Here is a 21,443-nt window from a genome sequence, read left to right as displayed (position 1 = left end):
GTGGCAATCTAATTCTGTTTCAATTAATTGTGCAATCCTTTCTCCTCTAGAAATCGCTCATGTGTCTGTCATTTAAAGTGCATCTCAAAATATGAACTTATTGTATGACCTCATCACATATTGTCTGGAACATCCATTGCTGAGCTTTGGCAATTTTTCTGCAATTGACAACCCTTCACAAACTGGGAAAGACAATTTTAGACTTCTTCAGCTGTCCATTTGTCAAAGGCGAGTCATGCAATAAAGGAGATCTAGTTGATCTGTTCTTCATTCTAATATTAATATTGAAAGCAAAAGCATTTGTGTATATTACCAAACTTTTACATTATGTGTGATGACTTGACATTTCAATTCCTATACTAAGCCCATGATTGTACAATGCAACCAGCCACCTGTTTTGTCAACCCCTAACAACATTGTCCAAAACAACATTTGAGGCTCCTGAAATAATTATTTGGCCCCCCAACCACAATTTAAGAATGATACAAATTTGGGTCTCCAGCAAAACATCTCACGTCAATTTGATTGTAAATAGAACCACATTTGTCCATTTGTGAACTTTACTCAAAAGCAGACTTTGTTGAAACCAAATCGGTTTTAACACTTGTTTTTTTTTTTTTTTACACGTGGCTAAATACAGCAAGCAATTTCAAACAATAAGCAATCCACATTCTTTTCATTTTAGTGAGAAAAGAATTAACTGGTTGCCTTTCTTTTCACAAAGAAACAAAAAGGATCCCCTTTTTAAAAGTTTCGGAACTACAGTGGTTTAAAGGTCACATTCCTACACAACAATCTGACTACTTAAAGTGTTTGACTGACACTGGATGCTTGGTTTATTGTTGAGCAGGCAAAAAAAATCAATGTGATTTTTTTGTGATTATAGCATTCCTTTTTCTTTTTTCTTTTTACCTGCATGTACTTTTTGATTTAATAATTTTGTCCGATATGACAAAGTTTGGAGACCTCTATTCTGCTTGTCTGCTTGTCAGACGCGCCAGTAACTGCATGCAACATTATTGCTCCATTTGTGATGTCGCCCCTCACGCCCCCTGGTGGCCCTTCTATATATGACATGAAAACCTTCTGGGTTTTTCAGTCTTCTCTCCTTTTTTGATGGTGATGTTAATATTTCTATGTAATTTATTCAACTTGTATTTGACCTCCTGCTTTTGAACTAATGTGAATTTTACCTTTGAAAGTGTCAGATTATTTGCAGATGAAACAGATTAAGAACTGTAATTTTTCTGCAGTAACTAATTGGGACTATTTCGTAATGCCTCTGGTTCATGAAATAAAATCAACAGTAATAAATTATAAATTAATTTCATGTAGTAAAATAAAAAAATGTATATCATCTCATTATTTTTTTTTATGATCTTGGACATAAAATGCGAAGTACCAGTCAAAAACATGACCATCTTGAAATCCAATATTCTTTCAGGCATATTTGAGAAATCCTTTAATCTACATGGTAATCGTTCAGCTGAGCAAAGTGCCTCGCTGGACCTGGCCAAGCCATCAATATGCAGCTCCTCCAAAGCACCCTCCCCCACTCAGCTCCTTCAGACTAGTCAGCAGCAATTAATAAACACCAGGTGGAACTGCCCGTCTGCTGAACTCTTTATATGAGCTACTTCTCAGTGAATTGCTGATAAAAATGAGGAGCCATGTTGTTGATGACTTCCAGGAGGCAGCGTTTCAGAAAGAGACAGAGACCCAATTTCAAGACGTTAAATTACAAAGTCAAATTTCTTTCAAGTCATATTTGGTATATTCAGCATTTTTCCCACAACTAATTGTAACATAGTAACTTGATTGTGCTATAAAATGCCACTATTTGCCTGGAAAAATACATAATACTGCCCCTTTAAACTTTGGATTAAAACTAGTAGTGTTGCCCTCTGCTGTTGGTAAGAGAGAATGCAGGTTTTCACACTGATTATTTTTTTTTTAGCTGTAGACTAACCTATAAGAGTTATCTCACACCTAGTATAGTTTTCATGTGGTTTTTAAAAAACAAAAACATATTCAAAATTTCATTTCACACAGTGAAATCTTTCTCTTTTTCCCAGAACAGGTTTGTTAAAACTACTCCTCAGGCATGGTGACGGTTCTACTGTACCTTTTTAAAGATTTGGCTTCAGCACTTTCACACATGACGATCCGACCATATTCTGGTAGAAGATTGCCCATCTGATGTGGGAGGTTTGAGTCTGGCTGTCAGTCAGGTAGCAGATGGCTTTTTCCAACGCTGCCTGGCGCTCGCAGCCCCGCGCTCACCCGCCTTCTGTTCACCTCTTCAGACCCTCTCGCACACGGCGACAGACGGTTCCTCAGACATACACAATCACTCACACCATACATCTGCCCCGAACCATCAGCCCGCTTCCCACCCGCTCTACGCTGAGCCTATACATAGCCTGGCATGCGCTTCAGTTCCTTGGCTACAAAGACATTGCAAATAGCCCTGGACGTAATGGCCATCTTGTTTGTTGTCCATGACATCCACATATTGACACTGTGTTTTAGTACATTTTGGTTCCCTGCATAAGATTGGAGTACATCTCAGTTATTTCAAAAGCATCAAACAACTTTAAAGAGGTTTTCTGAGCAACATAAAACCTCTTGAGATTGCAGAGGAGAAAGAGCATGTCTGAAAGGAAATCATGGCTGCTGTTTGAAGTCAACTTTACTACAGGAAACCATGTAAATACATTCAGTACATTACAAATGTACACAAAACTTTAATATCTTGCTATTGTGGGGCGGGGACACAATTTTGCATCTGCAGTGTATCCATTTGACAAACACAATTAAAATCACACGTGATTAAGTTTGTTCATGTAATAAGTAACATCCCACGCCATTATCCTCCAACTACTTCCTGTTGTCTTCTTCGTGGTTTGCGTCAGTAGCAACATCCAGTTGATCATGTGACTCGTATGATGCAAGAAAAGGGTTTCTGTTGCAGGTTTGCAAAATAAACAAATATTGATATTGATAAAGTTTTTGCTGCTCATACTAGTGGCAAAAACTTTTATCAACTTACAGGAGTTTTTTTTTTCCTGAATTGTGATTTTTCCATTAAAACAATGTCAAATTGTGCAATTATATGGTCAATGGAAATGCAGCTAGTGTTTTGTGATGGTTGTCATACCCCATGACTTAACTGTTCTCAGTTTTGTGATGGTACAACTGCAAAGTTCAAGTTTTTTGAGTGGGATCCCTCATGACAGACCAACTAAAAATAGTTCAAAACTGCAAAATAGAAGTAAGAGAGTACATGGATTTCTTTTTGTTTTTACAAATCAAAATCTAAGTCCAAAAAAGATTGATGTAGCCGTGTGAACAATATCTCTGCAACGTCATTAAAAAACAACAACAACAAAAAAACGTCGTACACACATGAACGGTATCAGGAAAGTTTTCATCCACATGAACTCTCACCAATCCGCCCCTCAGTGTTGTTTTAAGCGTGGCACACCTGTAGGGGGCAGTGTAGTGCAGAGCTGAAACCTATGTTGGCCAAACGGATTGCTTCAAAACAACTTCCTGTTTGAAGTTAAACATGGCGCCAGGTGGACGTAGTAGCATGTTGAAGTAGCATCGAAATAGGACGGTTGAAATAAAAGAAGAAAAAAGAATAAAAACACAACTTCATATTGGTCTATCATTTAAATTCCTAATAAATTACATTAAAGCTGCAGTATGTAATGTTAAAAAAATTATACTTGATCTGTGAATAGATTGATCTCCTCCACTTCCTCCCTGAGTTGACAAAAAAATGCGTCAACCAATCAGAGCCAGGAGGAGGGTCTTAGGGATGTCAATCAATCTCATGTTCTCGCTCCTAAATGTGCTAATGAAAGAGAAACAATTTATCATTACAGAGAAACTGCTTATGTGCTGTTATCTGTGGCCATGCCATGCTAACTAGCTTTAGCCTTCACGGTAGGCTCTGCTATCAAAAAGAAGCTGCAAGTTATCAGAGAAATATATAATTTTATACTATGTCAACATCTTCTTGAAATTCTGGCCTAATGCATGTTTTGTGAAAAGTGATTTTGAACAGTCCATTAGGAAGGTGATGATATAATAATTTTCTATGCTCCACTTATCTGGAACAAACTTCAAGAAACTGCTAAACAGTCGAAACCCTGACCTTCTTAAAATCAAGGCTAAAGTCCCACCTGTTCAGAGCTGGCTGTCATTAATAACTAGAACGTTGATCAGTTTAGTTGTTCTTGATGATTTTTGAAGATGGCATTTGACAAAATGTGCTTTACAAATCAACTGGCCTTGATCCGACTGGAATGAAGGCACAAAAACAAGAGCGTCTGAACTGGTGCGTCCAACACAAAGGTGCATGCAGGAGCGTTCTGTAATTATTTTCCTCAGTCTAAATAAAACCCGTCTCCGCAAGCGTGTGGCCGGGCAGAAACCAAAGCAGCCCGGCCCACCAGACCCAGGGTGGCTCCTCTGTGGCCATCACAGCAGCAGGGGCTGGACACCAAGAGGCCGTTACTGAGATGCTGCACCTCGTCTTTGGCTGGGCAGAAAGAAAGAGAGAGAGAGAAAAAAAAGACAAAAATATCCAAAAAAGTTGGCTCTATATTTGGCTGCGCCTCTCGGCCTGTGTTTTTTTTTTGTTTTTTTTTCATGAGCAGGCCACAGGCGGTGGAGAACAGCAGAAGCCACCTCGTCTCCCAAGTGAAACCCTACACTTTCTTTCTCTTCCCCCCCCCCACACACACACACACACACTCCCCACCTCCTGCTGTTCCCTCCCACTCCGACCAGCCGTCTGAAAGGTTGCCGGAGATCACCTACCAAACACTACTTCAGAACTCTGTGCACTGGACCGGCGACCCGGGATAAGGAACGGGGGCAAATCTTGATTTGCGGTGCCTGCCAGGAGGGGGAACCTGTTTGTGGATTATTATCACCTTATAATGATGCTGCCGCCGTGCTGATCCAGAGTGTGAGCGCTGGAGGCAGAGAGAAAGAGAGACAGAGAGAGAGACTCCTTCAGTGAGACTGACTCACCAGCCAGGTAAGAAGGAAAAAAAAAAAGACATTTTCACATTCCTAAAATGACTGCATAAGTGAATTGTTGCCAAAATTTTTAATTTAAAAAAAAAAAAAAATTTTTTTTTTGCATAAATTGTGTTTTGGCAAAAAAAAAAAAAAAAAGGTGATTTTTGCAAGAAAAAAAAACTTTTTGGCAGAAAAAATTTACTTGTGAAGGTGTACTTAGGAAGGTGACAATATGATCCTGTTTTGTTCTACGAAGCTATGGCATTTGTTTAATCTTGAACAGTGGGATAAATCTTTTTTAAATCGTTTTCTCCTGGCCATTTGATGTGACTTTAAAACTGCTTCAAAAATAAATTTAAGTTTATTTTCGAAGCGGACTGTGCCTCAGTACTGTGGCACATAAGAGAATCAAAACAAACAAACAAAAAACCTCCAGAAAGTTTTGTTTCTCACATCCGAGGAAGGATGAACGCAGTGCTTCTGTTATAGACATCTAAGCTGCAGGTCTCAGGTCTGCCGCTGAGGGAGGAACTGGAAACCGGCCTGATGACACAGACCTGCAGGGTTTTGGGGTTTTTTTTGTTGAGGAAACTGAACTCAGGTTCACATGCCGATTGAAGCGAAGCAGCAGCAGTTACCTCAGATGGTTTATCTGCACATAAAAATGGAAAATAACTCCAGTGGAAGGGTCAGAGGTCGTGTTTTAAATGGAGTTCTATAAATGTGGGAGGACAGACTCGTTCAAAGCCCAGCAGTCCGCTGAAGTCTGCTACCGTTAAGTTTTTTTTTCCCCCCCACAATTTTGTGACCCTACAACCCTCCCATACAATATAGTATAATTTAATTTTAGTTTTAGTGGATTTTGTGAGAGAGAACAATATATATTAGTGTATACACACATATATATATTTAAATCTGTAAAGTGCGGCATTCATGGGTATTCTTCCCTCTTTAATAAATAAAACCCAGTACATCCGACTTCCTGCAGAGTAAATCTGCAAGTGTGAGGTTCTGTATTAGAACCATAGCAGGTTATGATGCAAGTGATATGGCTCTCTGCCCTGAGTGTCATATCAAAGGGGGCATTAGAACTCAAAAACATAAAAAAAATAAAATAAAATAAAATAAAGGTGTTTTTTGCTTCTTAACATGTCTAGACAGACAGAGTGTAAGAAAACACAGCTGAAGACTAAAGCCTTTATTGTGAGGCTAAAGTTTGTATCTTATTTGAGATTTCTGTTTAAAGGGTCATTTCAACATTTTTAAAGCCATGGACTACATTTGATCAGCTCCAGTTGGAAATTTGAGATACAAATTTGAGAAGTACATAAACCTCACTTCCATGCACACACACACACACGCACGCACGCACGCACACATTTTCAAATATACAAAATCTTTATTATATGCAAAAGATTGACAAATAAGATTCATTTAACATTCGGATGGTTCAGGCAATACCTATTATTTCCAGATCCTTTAACATAAAGCTTTGATTTGTAAACTTTATCTAAGAAAGAAAAAAAACAAGCAAAAACAAATTATCACTTTTCCCAGAGAGCGTGTGAAGGGCAGCATGGTGGAAAGCATGAATGCTCCATTTTCTTCTTCTTCTTTACTGACATCTGGCCAGAGTTCATTTTCTAGATTTTAACCTTCACCCTAACTCGGGATGTTTGGAGCAGTTCAGCTCACATACCTAATCTGCTCATAAATAGCAACAGGGAAAGCAAGAAACAGAAATAACCCTAAGTGGAATCAGATAAGAAAATTATCATCTGGAGGCTGAAAGCCTTTGCTTCCCCAAAAGTTCATAATGCCTTCACTATTCCACCTTCTAACATAGGCACAGTCATAGACAGTAGGGCACTATGGTAATCCCCCCTCCCTCTCTATACCCCTTTTTGCTTAATACTCCATTCTACCTAATTCTGTGGTCTTTTATAACCTTGGAGGATTAGCACAGTGCTACCAAAACAAAATTGTGGCCCTTTTGACATTTTGTCACATCGTCACCACAAAACCCCTGGACCTTTTGTTTCCGCTGTATGTTGTAAACTGATGCAAAGTAGAAAATTGGGTAAGATATCTGAAAAGTGTGGCATACATTTCCTTTAAATCCTATTTTTTATGGTAGCTCTGACTAAAATCCTGTGAAACAAAATGCCTGGTCACCTAATCAGTTACTTGTGTGTAATTTAAGCAGAGTATTAAGAGAGGAACAAACAACTACTCCTTGTCCACACAACAAATCGGGTCTTCACGGATGAATTGTGAAAGAAAGAGACAGTACAGAGAAAACCAGAATTCGTAAGAATTTCAGTCGTTTTTGAAAATGAATGCAGGGCATTCGAGACATATACGTGCACTGGTCAGAAGAGACAGAAATGAAATTTTATGTTGTTTATGTAAGAAAAGAGAACAAAAACACACCAAACAACTAAAACTGTATTGTCAAAAATGATTAAAAAAAAATTCTCATCTACCAGCGGAGACGAAACCTAACCAAATCTAAACGTAGACAAAACAAGTTGGAATACTTTACAAAGTTTACATCTAATATTTGCTAAAAAAAAAATAAATAAAGTATTATGATGATTTTTTAAGCTTCACCAAAAGAGCAAATCCAGATAAAGTTGTTGCAAACAACAAAAGATCGTCTGAGTACGATAAAAAAACTGTTCCTTTAATTCACTTCTACCTGAGGAATGAAGATGTTATCTCAATATAAACAACTGCTTTCCCTAAAAGATATAAAAATCCTTCAAAAAGTACATTCCTTCAAGAAATCACATTTTTGCCAAATACATTTGTGGTAAATTGGATAAACTAAAATTAGACAAAAACTAAAATAACTACATTAAATCTAAATTAGGGGGACTAAAATAATAGCAAGAAATTAAGGCAAAAATAATATGCTGAAAATGTTGTGCTCTGTCCCAGTCAACGCTGCATTGGAGATGTTTATGACAAAAATGAATGGGGGTAAATATATGAAAGAAATCTCAGAGACTGGAAACTGGAGTGGAGGTTCGCCTTCAAACAGGACAACTCCCAACATCCACCCAGAGCTACAATGTAATGTTTTACATCAAATCATATTAATGTAAATGTACACCACTGTTAAAAGACACTTAGTTTTGTTCTTTGAGAAGTTTTTGGAAGTTAAAAATACCAAATATCGAGTTCACCATAAAATTCAACTTATGTGGTTGATACAGGTCATGTTAAAATGTTGCTAGCAGGACTATAAACAATCATCTGTAGGTGGGAAATGAATACAAACATTGAAAAAGTAACTTTAACATTTAGCTGAATTGACACTTGTTCAATAAAGCGTGAAGGGAAAAAAAAAAAAACATGAATCTATCAAACCTCAGGAGTCTAAAGTCCACTAGATGGATAGAGATAGATGGATCTTGTGGAATCCATTCTATGACAACCTCCATTGAATGGTGGAGTACTGGTTACCACTATAGCCTTACACCATCAGGTTCTCTTATGTTTATCTGCCAGAGCTAGGAAATAAATACAGGAGCAGTACCTCATTAAAACAAGAGTTCCTCATCATAACAAGATGACTCTGTCACTCCTCAGTGCTGAAATACGTTTTCAGATTTTGACTTCTTAAAAAGTCATAGAGGGTGCCCCTCTGTCTGTCTTCTCACTTCGTTTTTTTTGTGTGTTTTTTTTCATTCTAGACAACATTCAAACAGCCCTCGAGGTGTTGCTGTTTTATTATTCTGACCTTTCTTGTTTAATGCTGGTTTAATGAAATATCACTCTGGAAAACATTTTGTTTTAACGAGTTTTATATCCCCTTACGACGAGAAGCTCTCGTTTTAGTGAGATATAAAGCTTGTCAAAACGAGAAAGTTTCTCTTTCTGACATGAATAGTGTTCTCCAACCCATAATGTTAAGATGGCTTCATTCAGTAGCATCTTTAAGTGCACCAGCATTGTACTGAAGAACAACAGAATACATATTTTATTCTTTTTTTTATATTTCTGTGGCAAGCAGATAGTTTTGGCTGCGTGTTTCCTCTGGAAAATAAATGAACGAACAATGTGTTCAGTGGAAATATCTTACTGTACTGAAACAAGGTGGAAGATGGTAAAAAGCTTTTCGGCTCATCGGGGACTACTTCTTTCCAACTTGACCAATAACTCAAACTTTCCAAAGCTTCCCCCGGACAACCCCCCACAACGAGACAGTGTTCCTGTCAGGATGAGCCCATGTTTAGGCTAGAGTCAGTCACATGTTAGACCTTCAGCAACAGCAAACGCTACAAATTATGGACTACAGTGGAGAATTGAGATGTGTTTAGATGTTGGGATCCTGTCAGTGTCATTAAGGCACAACAGCCAGCCCGATGATAATAATAATAATTTTTAAAAAAAAGATCTAGTTGATGACCAAAACAGGACCAGATGGACTCTCATCGTCCAATGTCTGAGTGTTAAAAATAATCCGAACATGCAACATCAGCAAAGCTCACTAACTCCGCATTCTTCTTTTTTAGTCTTGTGGGTGGATAGAAAGACATAGTTTGGCATCAGGTTTCAACCGTCCTCAGTCAGTCCAATTTTCTCTGGACGGAGAGTTCACTTGCTCCTCCAAAGAAATGTTTATTTCAGTCTTAGCTTTCAATTATCATGTTCGGAGAATGAAGAACATTTCCTGCCAAGCTTCATACCAGAGATATACGAGGCTGGAGGAAAGGTTTGCCATGAGATGGAGCCAGGAGTGTTAAATGCACAGAGTGTTAATACAATTTTAAATTGGTTTTCTGTAAGGTTCTTGTTATAGTTGGGCTGTGAATACAATGGCTACAGAAACTTTTTAATTCAGAACAATCTTCCAACTCCACAGGAGGAACTATGCTTTGAACAAGCATTTGCCCTTTGACAGATTTCTCCTATTCTTGTTCTTTCTTGGGGGTGGAGGGTCATACTTAAAGGTCAAGCTTCAGTTAGATTAACACACTCCACTGTGATTACCCATATATTTTAGAAAGTCTAGTCCTATCACTCAAATCAAACCCGTTTGCTAAGATGAAGCAGGCTAAAAAAAATGTCAAAAAGTTTCAACATATCATCCCCCTGATCTAAACACATTCAGCAACAGATGAAAAACGGTCGCCAAGAATTATAGAAAGGGTCACCAAGTCATTTCTAAAGCTTTACGATTCAAGGAAACCACTGTAACATCATCATCCAAACATGGAGCAGTAATGGCCCTTCCCAGCAATGCACAGTGTACCAAATTTACTTCAAGAGTCATTTTAAATAAAGCACCCAGAAGATTATAAAAAGATCACAGAGAAACATCAAAAGCACTACAGGCATCATTTGCCTCATTCAAAGTCAGTGTTCAACAAAAAGAGGAAAATTACATCCTTAATAGAGTTCCAAGTATCTTCAAATTTAGCAAAGTGACATTTACCAAGACATCTTGATGATCCTCAAGACTTTACGGAAAAAGTCCAGTGGACTGATGAGACATGACATTGTAAAACCAAAAACAATACATTGTCACAATGGAATATTTTCCTTACAAAAGGAGATTAATAGAATTTAGAATAGACCTGTAACATAACAAAAAGTGGAAAAAGTGAAGTGCTGTCAATACTTTGAGGATATGCTGTATTGCCTGATGTCTCCACTGATTTTTTCAGAGCTTGATGGTGGTAATAAGCTGAACAAAACAAACCCAAGACAAGGCCCACATGGAATTCCGACTGGGATTTAGGATCACCCTGGTCTGCTTCGTCCTGGCCTTGACCCTTTCCGGGGAAGGAGTGGATGCACAAAGGGCAGGTAAAACCATCAGCATGAAATATTCATACCCAGTTACAAAGTTTAATATGTCCCAACTACATGTAACTGAATCCCCATGTTTCTGTCTGTTGCAGGTTGTAAGAATGTCCACTACGACTTAGCGTTTATTCTGGATACCTCTTCCAGTGTGGGGAAGGAAAATTTTGAGAAAATTAGGCAATGGGTAGCCAACTTGGTAGAGTCTTTCGACGTAGCGCCCGACAAGACAAGAGTAGCAGTGGTTCGCTACAGTGACAGGCCGACCCCAGAGTTCACCCTGGGGAAATACAGGACCCTGGAAGACGTGAAGCGAGCTGCCCGTAACATACGCTACCTAGGGGGAGACACCAGGACCGGGGACGCTATCAGCTACACCACCACGAACATCTTCACGGAGCGGAACGGTGCGAGGCCGGCCGAGCGCGGCATTCAGAAGGTGGCCATCTTGCTAACGGACGGCCTAAGTCAGGATTACGTTCTGGAACCTTCCAAGGCAGCCGCCAGAGCTGGCATCCGGATGTTCGCCGTGGGCATCGGGGAGGCGCTGAAGGAAGAGCTGGAGGAAATCGCGGCAGAGCCTAAAAATGCCCACGTCTTTCACGTGACCGACTTCAACGCCATTGATAAAATCCGAGGCAGGCTGAGGAGGAGGCTGTGCGAAAGTAAGTCACCCATCCGACTATTTTTAAACACATTGGCCTCTTTCTGAAAACCCACAATGGAGAGTCAGCTTCAAGCTAAACGTTGCATTTATTCAGCCGCTCCCCTTATTTTAACCTTTAACCACGAAACCCCACCCCAACTACAGAGAGTTGCTCATCCACCCGGTGTTATCAACTTTTGGTCTAACACGAAGCCTGTGAGGGGAGACTCTTTAAAGAAGGAGTTTTAAATAATAGTTTCCCAACAAGACATGTCTGTGGTGTCGCTGCCTTCTTGACTGCTGCCTCAGAGCAGAGGCGTTCAGCACTGGAAAGCCTCTCCTCTTAAAACCCCAGCGGTTTTTCCACTATTGTGCTGAGAAAATTCTTTCAACACATGCACACAGGCTTAGAAAGTAGTTCACACACTCTCATAAATCACCTAATTTGGGGTTAAAAATGCACTCTCTAACAGCTTAATAGCTGTCTCATCTATATAATGGAGCAAGGAATTTCTCTCTTTAAGGTTCTTTTCCATATTTGTTTTTGTTTCACGACTTAAAGGCATTTTATTTTTATTATTGTTGGTTGCTGAGAGGCAACGTGTAGCTACTATTTTTATTTCAGCAGCTTATCTTTAAAACCCACTCAGACTGGATAGGAAAGTCAGAGCACCTGGTTGGGTCACGCTAACAGTGGTCCCAGCCATCAAACTATTATTTACATGTATATATATGTAGTACATATATATATATATATGATGCTATAATATTTTCCACTATTGGTCACTCTGACGGTCTGTGACTGCATTTTGTGAGGGAAAAAAAAAGCTTAAACTTTTTGCTGCAAGTGGACCTCCATGTACATCCGTGGTCAGTGCGAGTGGCTCACTGGGCAGTGCCAGTTATTTTCACCCAGAAAATTACAGCTCTAATGTTTCACGTTGGCCTGGCGCCCAACACTCAGATAGACGTGGAACGTATTCGCCTTTTTATCTATACGTTTAAAAACGGACAGTGTTTATCCTCCAGCGACTCTTTAGAGCATTTGAGGTCTTAAGCTGGTAAGTTTGGAAGTGTGACCTTGAGTGACAAAAACTCTCGTTCTTAGAGTTTTTAGACGAAACGATCAAAGGGCACAAATAATTAGAAGCTTATCGAAACCTGCGGCAGCAAAAAGAGAAAGGAAAATATTGGCTGTAGGACGGTAATGGTAAGGCAAAGGCAGGTTTTACATTGCTTCAAATATAACTCGCACTCGCGTCCCCAAATTATACCTTCAGTACCACAGCTGCAGGGAGTTGCTCTGTTATTTAGCATTTTAAGATTCAGAGCTGTGCAAGCAACATCATCTTTAAGGAAGTGTGACGCACGTCACTTTATCCAGAGAGTGGCCATTCTTGGTCTACCTGCTGGCGCTGCCATTATAAACACATATTCTTTGGCAGGTCTTCCATTGTCGCTTAGGAAATTTCAGGTAGACGTGACATTTTGACTTGAATACAGTGGCAGCCTTCAGTCCCACATCAAATGTTTGTAACGTAACTTTTAGAAATTGAGATGCCAAACAGACGAACTAGCTGCTCGGGTTTTCACGTCGGGCACCCTCTTAGCTTTTGTACGCCGCAAGAAAACAACAAGCCAAGTTGTCCTCAGAATCAACCTCCAGAGCTTTTTATGACATGGAGATTTTTATAGAGCTGTGATTTTAGAAAATTGCAGGTTTTCATGGCACATATTTTGCAGATGCTTGTAACGGCTGGAAAGCCGCAGAGAATATTTATGACTTGTGGTCAAGGGAGCAAACACTAGTTGTTCAGCTATTAATAGTGGAAAGGAGAATTTCATTTGGACGCTGGAACCATGTTAGATTGAGATGGGTATGGACTGGGACAGAAATTTGGCCCACACCGTTTTGGTCCAGATGGCCCACCAGATATAATCTGTGCAGATGATCCTCATGAATATGAACCCACTCACTGGGAATACAGTGGTAAATAATAATAATAATAATTAAAGCTGCAAGCAGCCTCGTGCGGCCCTCGCAGCAAGCGCTGCTCCGGCTCGCCGGCCACCGCGGAGTTACAGCAGCCGCGGAAGCTCTCGCACCGTTTCCAGAGCCGGCGCCCGCTCGCCGCGGGAGGCCGTCATGAACCTTCCGCCCGATCGCCCGCCACACGAATCGTTCGCAGCCTTCCACGACTCACAAAAAATCTGGCGCAGATCGGTCCATTTACGGCGGAGATATAGCGGATGGATTGACCTAGGGGGCGCAGTGGAGTCAAATTACATTTCAAAACATTTGAGCTCTTTAAAGGTTACCACAGGTCTTACATTTCAAGTTTGGTTCCAATCGGATCATCCATGTGTGATTTAAAGACAATCGTATGAATATGGCGAGGGTCTGACATTCGCCATCTGGCCACGCCCACACTGTTCAGCCAGCATTGACAGATGTCATCACCTTATCATTTTAAGTGGGTTTGCACTGGATTAAATCCATATAAAAAACAGAGAAAAGTTAGACATACTGCAGGAAAAAATGGTGACTTTCTGTGGGTAGTGGGTGGGGCTAATGAACTAATCATTCTATCCAGGTGGTGCAGCAGCGGCACATCTAAAGTCACCAGGTTACTCAGAACCCATCCAAACACAGAACAGATGCTTAGAACAGATAATGTGCCAAACTTTCTCCAGCTGAACAGAAACAAAACTGAAGTTATTATCTTTGGACCTAAAGAGGAACAATCTAGAGTCAGTGCAAAGCTTCAGTTATTACAACTAAAAATCAGCAATCAGGCCCGAATCCTGGGAGTAGTGATGGACACTGACCTGAACCTTCATAGCCACATAAAGACAGTCACAAAGATGGCCTACTATAACCTGAAGAACATTTCCAGGATTAAAGGACTAATGTCTCAGCCAGATCTAGAGAAACTCATCCATGCGTTTATCTTCAGCCACATTGATTATTACAACTGCGTCTTCACAGGTCTGTCCAACCAATCAAACAGCTGCAGCTGATCCATAATGCTGCTGCTCGTGTTCTCACTAAAACCAGGAAGATAGAGCACATAACACCAGTTTTAAAGTCCCTCCACTGGCTCCCTGTAGCTCAAACAATAGACTTTAAAATACTGTTGTTAGTTTATAAATCACTGAATGGTTTAGCACCACAATACATTAAAGATTTGCTGCTGTTGTATCAACCTTCCAGACCTCTCAGGTCTTCTGGTTCTGGTCTGCTCTACATCCCCAGAACCAAATGAGGAGAAAGCAGCATTTAGCATCTATGCACCACAAATCTGGAACAAACTTCCAGAAAATTGTAAAAGAGCTGAAACACTGACTTCCTTTAAATCTAAATTAAAAACCCACTTGTTTAGAGTTGTATTTGAAATGTAATAAATTGCAAATGTATTGACAAAACCTGACTTGATGTTTTGTTTTGATTGTTGATTCTATGTTGCATTGTGTTTTTGTCTTTGATTTGGTGTAAAGCACTTTTAAATGCCTTGCTGCTGAAATGTGCTTTCTTTAACTAGGAAGAAAGTAAACAGATCTCAAAGCAAAAATTAATCCCTTAAAGCTCACATAAATGCTGAAGAGCCATGGCATTAAAATTAAAATTAATTTAAACTCTAATTTAAACTCTAAGAATGAGTTTAAAGTTCATTCAAATCATTGATTTTTATTTGATTTGATCAAAATCAAAACAAATTTTGTTTTGATTTCAAACAAAATCCGATTTGAAAAAATAAATAAAAATTCACTGTGAAAATGTCAAATATTTACAAAATATTTTTATAATTTAGAATTACAATATATACTGTAAATTTCTTAAACTGATGTAAAAATATTGCAAACAACAGTTTTACAACATTATTAGCATGAAAATTAAGGCAATTCTTCATTCGTTTCTATGCAATTTTGAAAAAACATCATAAGTCAAAACAAGGGAGCTGCGTTAGCTTGACTGTCAACCGTCATATTCAACCCTTCGAGGGTGGGGGATGGATGCGCGTGCGTGCGTGCGTGCGTCGCGTCGCGTCGTCGTGCGTCGCGTCTAAAGATCGAGCCAGAACCGCACACAGTAAAAATCTCTGCTGGGATCCAAACCGCTCTTAGAACTACCGGAGGTTCAAATTCTGCTTATTCATTTTTAGCTTACAGAAAAAGCACCAAATAAACAAAACCGAACTGAGAAATAAGATTTAAGCTTTGGCGTGCGCTACGTACAAGATGTTTTCGCTGGGATGCAAACCGCTCTTAGAAGTACCGGAGGTTCAAATAAAAAAAGCGAACTGAGAAATAAGATTTAAGCTTTGGCGTGCGCTACGTACAACATGTTTTGACAGAGAATCTTTTTTTTTTCTCCACAATTTTGTTAATTATAAAGATGATTCAATAATAAAAATATCAGAAATTCTTCTTTTCTTACTTCAGGGAAAATTAATAAGCAGAGTGCAGCTGCAGGCGCTGCTCTCCGATAAAATCCTTGCATGCTTCTGTGCACGTAGATAGCTTAGCTGCGTTAGCTTGACTGTGAACCGTCATATTCATATTCTGTTCTCTAGTGCTAATAAGTGATATAAACGCAAATATAGGAGATGGAAATGTATACTTACATAATAACGCACATGCAGACGGGATTAAGGAAGGATTGATCGTTAATGTTATCCGTGGAGGCTATTTTTATCCCAACGAGCCAGCAGAAGTATCGAAAACAACGTAACTGTGGAACTACAAAATACACAGATGCATCTTTGGGAATTGCAGTGGTAAAAATGTACACATAGTCATGTATGGCGTGATAGTGACACCAAGTGGTTAATATCGCCATTACAGCACCTCTCTCATACTGTGTAATTCTCGCCTTATTCATGTGTGGAGTAACAGTGACACCAAGAGGACTTAATGGGAATAACATATTTTTTTCTAAAAAATCTAAAATTACAGAAAATCCGTTGAATTTAGAATATGGCTCCAAGAGACATTTTTGTTCGTCCTGAAAAGATACACATATGTACCAAGTTTGGTAATTCTAGGTTAAAGCATGACTTGGGGCTGATCATTTAAAATTTTCTAGGGGGCGCCATAAATACATTAGGCCACGCCCACCAAATTTTATTATGGATTTCTTTCAGGAGGTGGATAAAGATCCATCCTAGAGAGTTTGGAGAAGTTTTGCCCAAAACTGTGGAATTCAGAGCCAAACGAATGACAGCGGCGTTAGAGGTCACTTCGCCACGCCGCCACGCCCACCTGCTCCATCAAAGCCGGTCGGGGCTGGAATCCAAAATACACCAGAATGTCTTCTGTTTCTGGAAAAACTTTCAAGTTGATTAGGTCAAAGGTGTAAGATAGCGACCGTTCCCAGTAAAACATGACACTTCCTGTTCTCAGGGGGCGTGGCCTGAGTGATGTCATCATTTGACCACAGGGTCTTTTATGTCAAACTATGATGATCAATCACTGAAAGTTTGGTTCCTCTGAGAGTTTTAGTGTAGGAGTTATAAGAGTTTTATGTTTCATGGCGAATAGTCAAAGTTTGACACATAGCCACGCCCACATACTTTGAAGTACGACAATTCCTTTGATAACTTTTCACCTTTGATGCCTCAAGTGTGTGCTGAGCGATTTTGAAGTCTGTATCTGAAAAACTGTAGGAGTTCGATCAAATCGAAGGCTGTAAACATCAAAAATGGGGTCAATTTTGGAACTTTTATTCCAAAATGGCCGACTTCCTGTTGGGTTGAGACCATGGCTCCAAGAGACTTTTGTACGTCCTGACAAGATACAAATGTGTGCCAAGTTTCATAATTCTAGGTTAAACCATAGCTTGGGGCTGATCATTTAAAATTTTCTAGGGGGCGCTATAGAGAAATTAGGCCACGCCCACCAAATTTTATTATGGATTCCTGTCTTGGGGTGGATAAAGATCCATCCTAATGAGTTTGGAGCAGTTTCGCCCAAAATTGTGGAATTCAGAGCCAAACGAATGACAGCGGCGTTAGAGGTCACTTCGCAGCCGCCACGCCCACCTGCTCCATCAAAGCCGGTCGGGGCTGGAATCCCTTATACAGCCACATGTTTCCTGTCTGTTAACACAGTTTCATGTTGATTAGTTCAAAGGTGTAATATAGGGACCGTTCCCAGTAAAATATGACACTTCCTGTTCTCAGGGGGCGTGGCCTTAGTGATGTCATCATTTGACCACAGGGTATTTTAGGTCAACCCATGATGCTCAATCACTGAAAGTTTGGTTCCTCTGAGAGTTTTAGTGTAGGAGTTATAACTGTTTTGAATTTCATGGCAAGTAGGTGAACTTTGACCCCTGCTAACCCCCCTTCAACATACTCAAAAACTCACCGTTTTGATAACTTTTAATCGGCCATGCCTTATGATCAGACTGACCGAGTTTGAAGCCGATCAATCGAAATCCCTAGGAGGAGTTCGATCAAATACGAAGGGTGTAAACGGCAAAAATCGGGTCAAAATGTGACCTTCGATCCAAAATGGCCGACTTCCTGTGATACTTGGACTATGACAATAATTGTAAATTCTGAGCGTCTTGGGGAGCTCTACAACTGTACCAAATTTCAAGTCTCTACGACAAAGTAAGTGAATAGAAAAGGGTCTTTTGAAAATTTCTAGGTGGCGCTGTTGAGCCATTTTTATTGCGATTTTTGCAACGACCTTAAAATACGTAAATTTTAAACAGTCTCTATGCGTCCGCCAAATTTGGTGAGTTTTTGAATATGATAAAGCCTCCAAAAAGGCAATTCATTTGGGTGGAAGAATAATAAAGAATAATTAAAGCTGCAAGCAGCCTCGTGCGGCCCTCGCAGCAAGCGCTGCTCGCCCGCCACCGCGGAGTTCCAGCAGCCGCTGAGCTCGCACCGTTCCAGCGCCCGCCGCGAGCGGAGCCGTCGCGAACCTTTCCCGCCCGATCGCCCGCCACACGACACACGCGAATGCGTTCGGCAGCGCTTCCCGACGACTCACAAAAAATCTGGCGCAGATCGGTCCATTTACGGTGGAGATATAGCGGATGGATTGACCTAGGGGGCGCAGTGGAGTCAAATTACATTTCAAAACATTTGAGCTCTTTAAAGGTTACCACAGGTCTTACATTTCAAGTTTGGTTCCAATCGGATCATCCATGTGTGATTTAAAGACAATCGTATGAATATGGCGAGGGTCTGACATTCGCCATCTGGCCACGCCCACACTGTTCAGCCAGCATTGACAGATGTCATCACCTTATCATTTTAAGTGGGTTTGCACTGGATTAAATCCATATAAAAAACAGAGAAAAGTTAGACATACTGCAGGAAAAAATGGTGACTTTCTGTGGGTAGTGGGTGGGGCTAATGAACTAATCATTCTATCCAGGTGGTGCAGCAGCGGCACATCTAAAGTCACCAGGTTACTCAGAACCCATCCAAACACAGAACAGATTGCGTGGGATTGCGTGCGTGCGTGCGTTATAAAGATCGAACTGCACACATATCATGACGGCTTGATTGATCGTGAATGTTATCCGTGGAGGCTATTTTTATCCCAACGAGCCAGCCATTGCTACGTATATGTGGGCGGCGGAGGGGGAGGAGGGGTGGGGGCGTCAAAACCGAACTGAGAAATAAGATTTAAGCTTTGGCATGCGCTACGTACAAGATGTTTTGAAACAATGTTTCCACAATTTTCTTAATTATAAAGATGATTCAAAAATAAAAATATCAGAAATTCTTCTTTTCTTTTTTTACTTCAGGGAAAATTAATAAGCAGCCGTACAGCTGCAGGCGCTGCTCTCTCCGTTAAATCATGCATGCTTCGGTGCACTTCGATAGCTTAGCTGCGTTAGCTTGACTGTCAACCGTCATATTCAGTTCTCTAGTGCTAATAAGTGATATAAACGCAAATATAGGAGATGGAAATGTATACTTACATAATAAAAACGCACATGCAGACGGGATTAAGGAAGGCTTGATCGTTAATGTTATCCGTGGAGGCTATTTTTATCCCAACGAGCCAGCAGAAGTATCGAAAACAACGTAACTGTGGAACTACAAAATACACAGATGCATCTTTGGGAATTGCAGTGGTAAAAATGTACACATAGTCATGTATGGCGTGATAGTGACACCAAGTGGTTAATATCACCATTACAGCACCTCTCTCATACTGTGTAATTCTCGCCTTATTCATGTGTGGAGTAACAGTGACACCAAGAGGACTTAATGGGAATAACATTTTTTTTTCTAAAAAATCTAAAATTACAGAAAATCCGTTGAATTTAGAATATGGCTCCAAGAGACTTTTTTGTTCGTCCTGAAAAGATACACATATGTACCAAGTTTGGTAATTCTAGGTTAAAGCATGACTTGGGGCTGATCATTTAAAATTTTCTAGCCGGCGCCATAAATACATTAGGCCACGCCCACCAAATTTTATTATGGATTTCTTTCGGGGAGTGGATAAGGATCCATCCTAGTGAGTTTGGAACAGCTTTGCCCAAAACTGTGGAATTCAGAGCCAAACGTATGACAGCGGTGTTAGAGGTCACTTCGCCACGCCGCCACGCCCACTTGCTCCATCAAAGCCTGTCGGGGCTGGAATCCCTTATAGAGCCACATGTTTCCTGTCTGTTAACACAGTTTCATGTTGATTAGGTCAAAGGTGTAATATAGGGACCGTTCCCAGTAAAATATGACACTTCCTGTTCTCAGGGGGCGTGGCCTTAGTGATGTCATCATTTGACCACAGGGTATTTTAGGTCAACCCATGATGCTCAATCACTGAAAGTTTGGTTCCTCTGAGAGTTTTAGTGTAGGAGTTATAACTGTTTAGAGTTTCGTGGCGAGTCGGTGAACTTTGACCCCTGCTATCCCCCCTTCAGCATGCTCAAAAACACACCAGTTTGATAACTTTGAATCGCCCATGCCTTCTGATCGGACTCACCAAGTTTGAAGCCAATCAATCAAAATCCCTAGGAGGAGTTCGATCAAATACCAATGCTGTAAACGGCCAAAATGGGGTCAAAATGTGACCTTCCATCCAAAATGGCCGACTTCCTGTGATAGTTGGACTATAACAATAATTGTAAATTCTGAGCATCTTGGGGAGCTCTACAACTGTACCAAATTTCAGGTCTCTACGATGAAGTTAAGTGATTGGTTTGGGTCTTTTGAAAATTGCTAGTTGGCGCTGTTGAGCCATTTTTTCTGCGATTTTTGCGTCGACCTTAAAATTCAAAATTTTTAAACAGTCTCTATGTGTCTGCCAAGTTTGGTGAGTTTTTGAATATGATAAAGCCCCCAAAAAGGCACCCAAAGAGGGGGGCAGAAAAAAAAGAATAATAATAATAATAATAAACAGTACAGATACAATAGGCCTTCGCAGCGCTTTGCTGCTCGGGCCTAATAATAAGAAACAGTACAGATACAATAGGCCTTCGCAGCGCTTTGCTGCTCGGGCCTAATAATAAATAAAAACATCAATGAGTCGGACCAGTCCTTATGCACACTCTTCATAACTAGCATAACAGAATAACACATTTTGCTGGCTGATAAATTGTCCCAGAAATTATTGCGGAAGTCGTTTTGGTACCGTTGTTAAATAATGTCATAATAAAGGCATAATAATGCAAGTTATTATGAAAGACTAATAAACATTCATTTTGCGAACTCACCACACTGAAACTGGAAGATATTTTAAACATCCAAAGTAAAAGACAACAACCAAAATCAATACAAAGGAAATAAAAATATCTGCAACCATAAATAAAACGGATTATGAAGATTCTGTTAACAAAATTGCCTTTCAAGGGATGTTAGTCATTAGAATGGAAATTGAGCTCATTTTGATTTATCATAGGAATAATTGCTTGTTGCAACAAGCCTCTTCATTAAAATGTCATTTGTTAAAATTTACTACACTT

The 21,443-nt window shown here is 40.1% G+C and overlaps 1 protein-coding gene across 2 annotated transcripts in view; it reads left to right on the top strand.

Annotated features, from left to right (window-relative positions):
* Positions 1–4,842: 4,842 nt before the first annotated feature.
* Positions 4,843–21,443, top strand: part of col22a1 (collagen, type XXII, alpha 1) — a 76,968-nt gene continuing 60,367 nt past the window's right edge. For both annotated transcript variants that reach the window (XM_044137977.1, XM_044137976.1), the window contains exons 1-3: positions 4,843–5,056; positions 10,719–10,860; positions 10,956–11,522. In XM_044137977.1, the coding sequence (XP_043993912.1) occupies positions 10,770–10,860; positions 10,956–11,522 (658 nt within the window). In that variant the 5' untranslated portion in view covers positions 4,843–5,056; positions 10,719–10,769. The remainder of the gene's footprint in view (positions 5,057–10,718; positions 10,861–10,955; positions 11,523–21,443) is intronic.

The sequence above is a fragment of the Gambusia affinis genome, linkage group LG14 (assembly GCF_019740435.1).
Source record: "Gambusia affinis linkage group LG14, SWU_Gaff_1.0, whole genome shotgun sequence".
NCBI lineage: Eukaryota > Metazoa > Chordata > Actinopteri > Cyprinodontiformes > Poeciliidae > Gambusia > Gambusia affinis.
The sequence above is the reverse complement of the archived record's forward strand: the minus strand, read 5'-3'. Positions and strand labels throughout refer to the sequence as shown.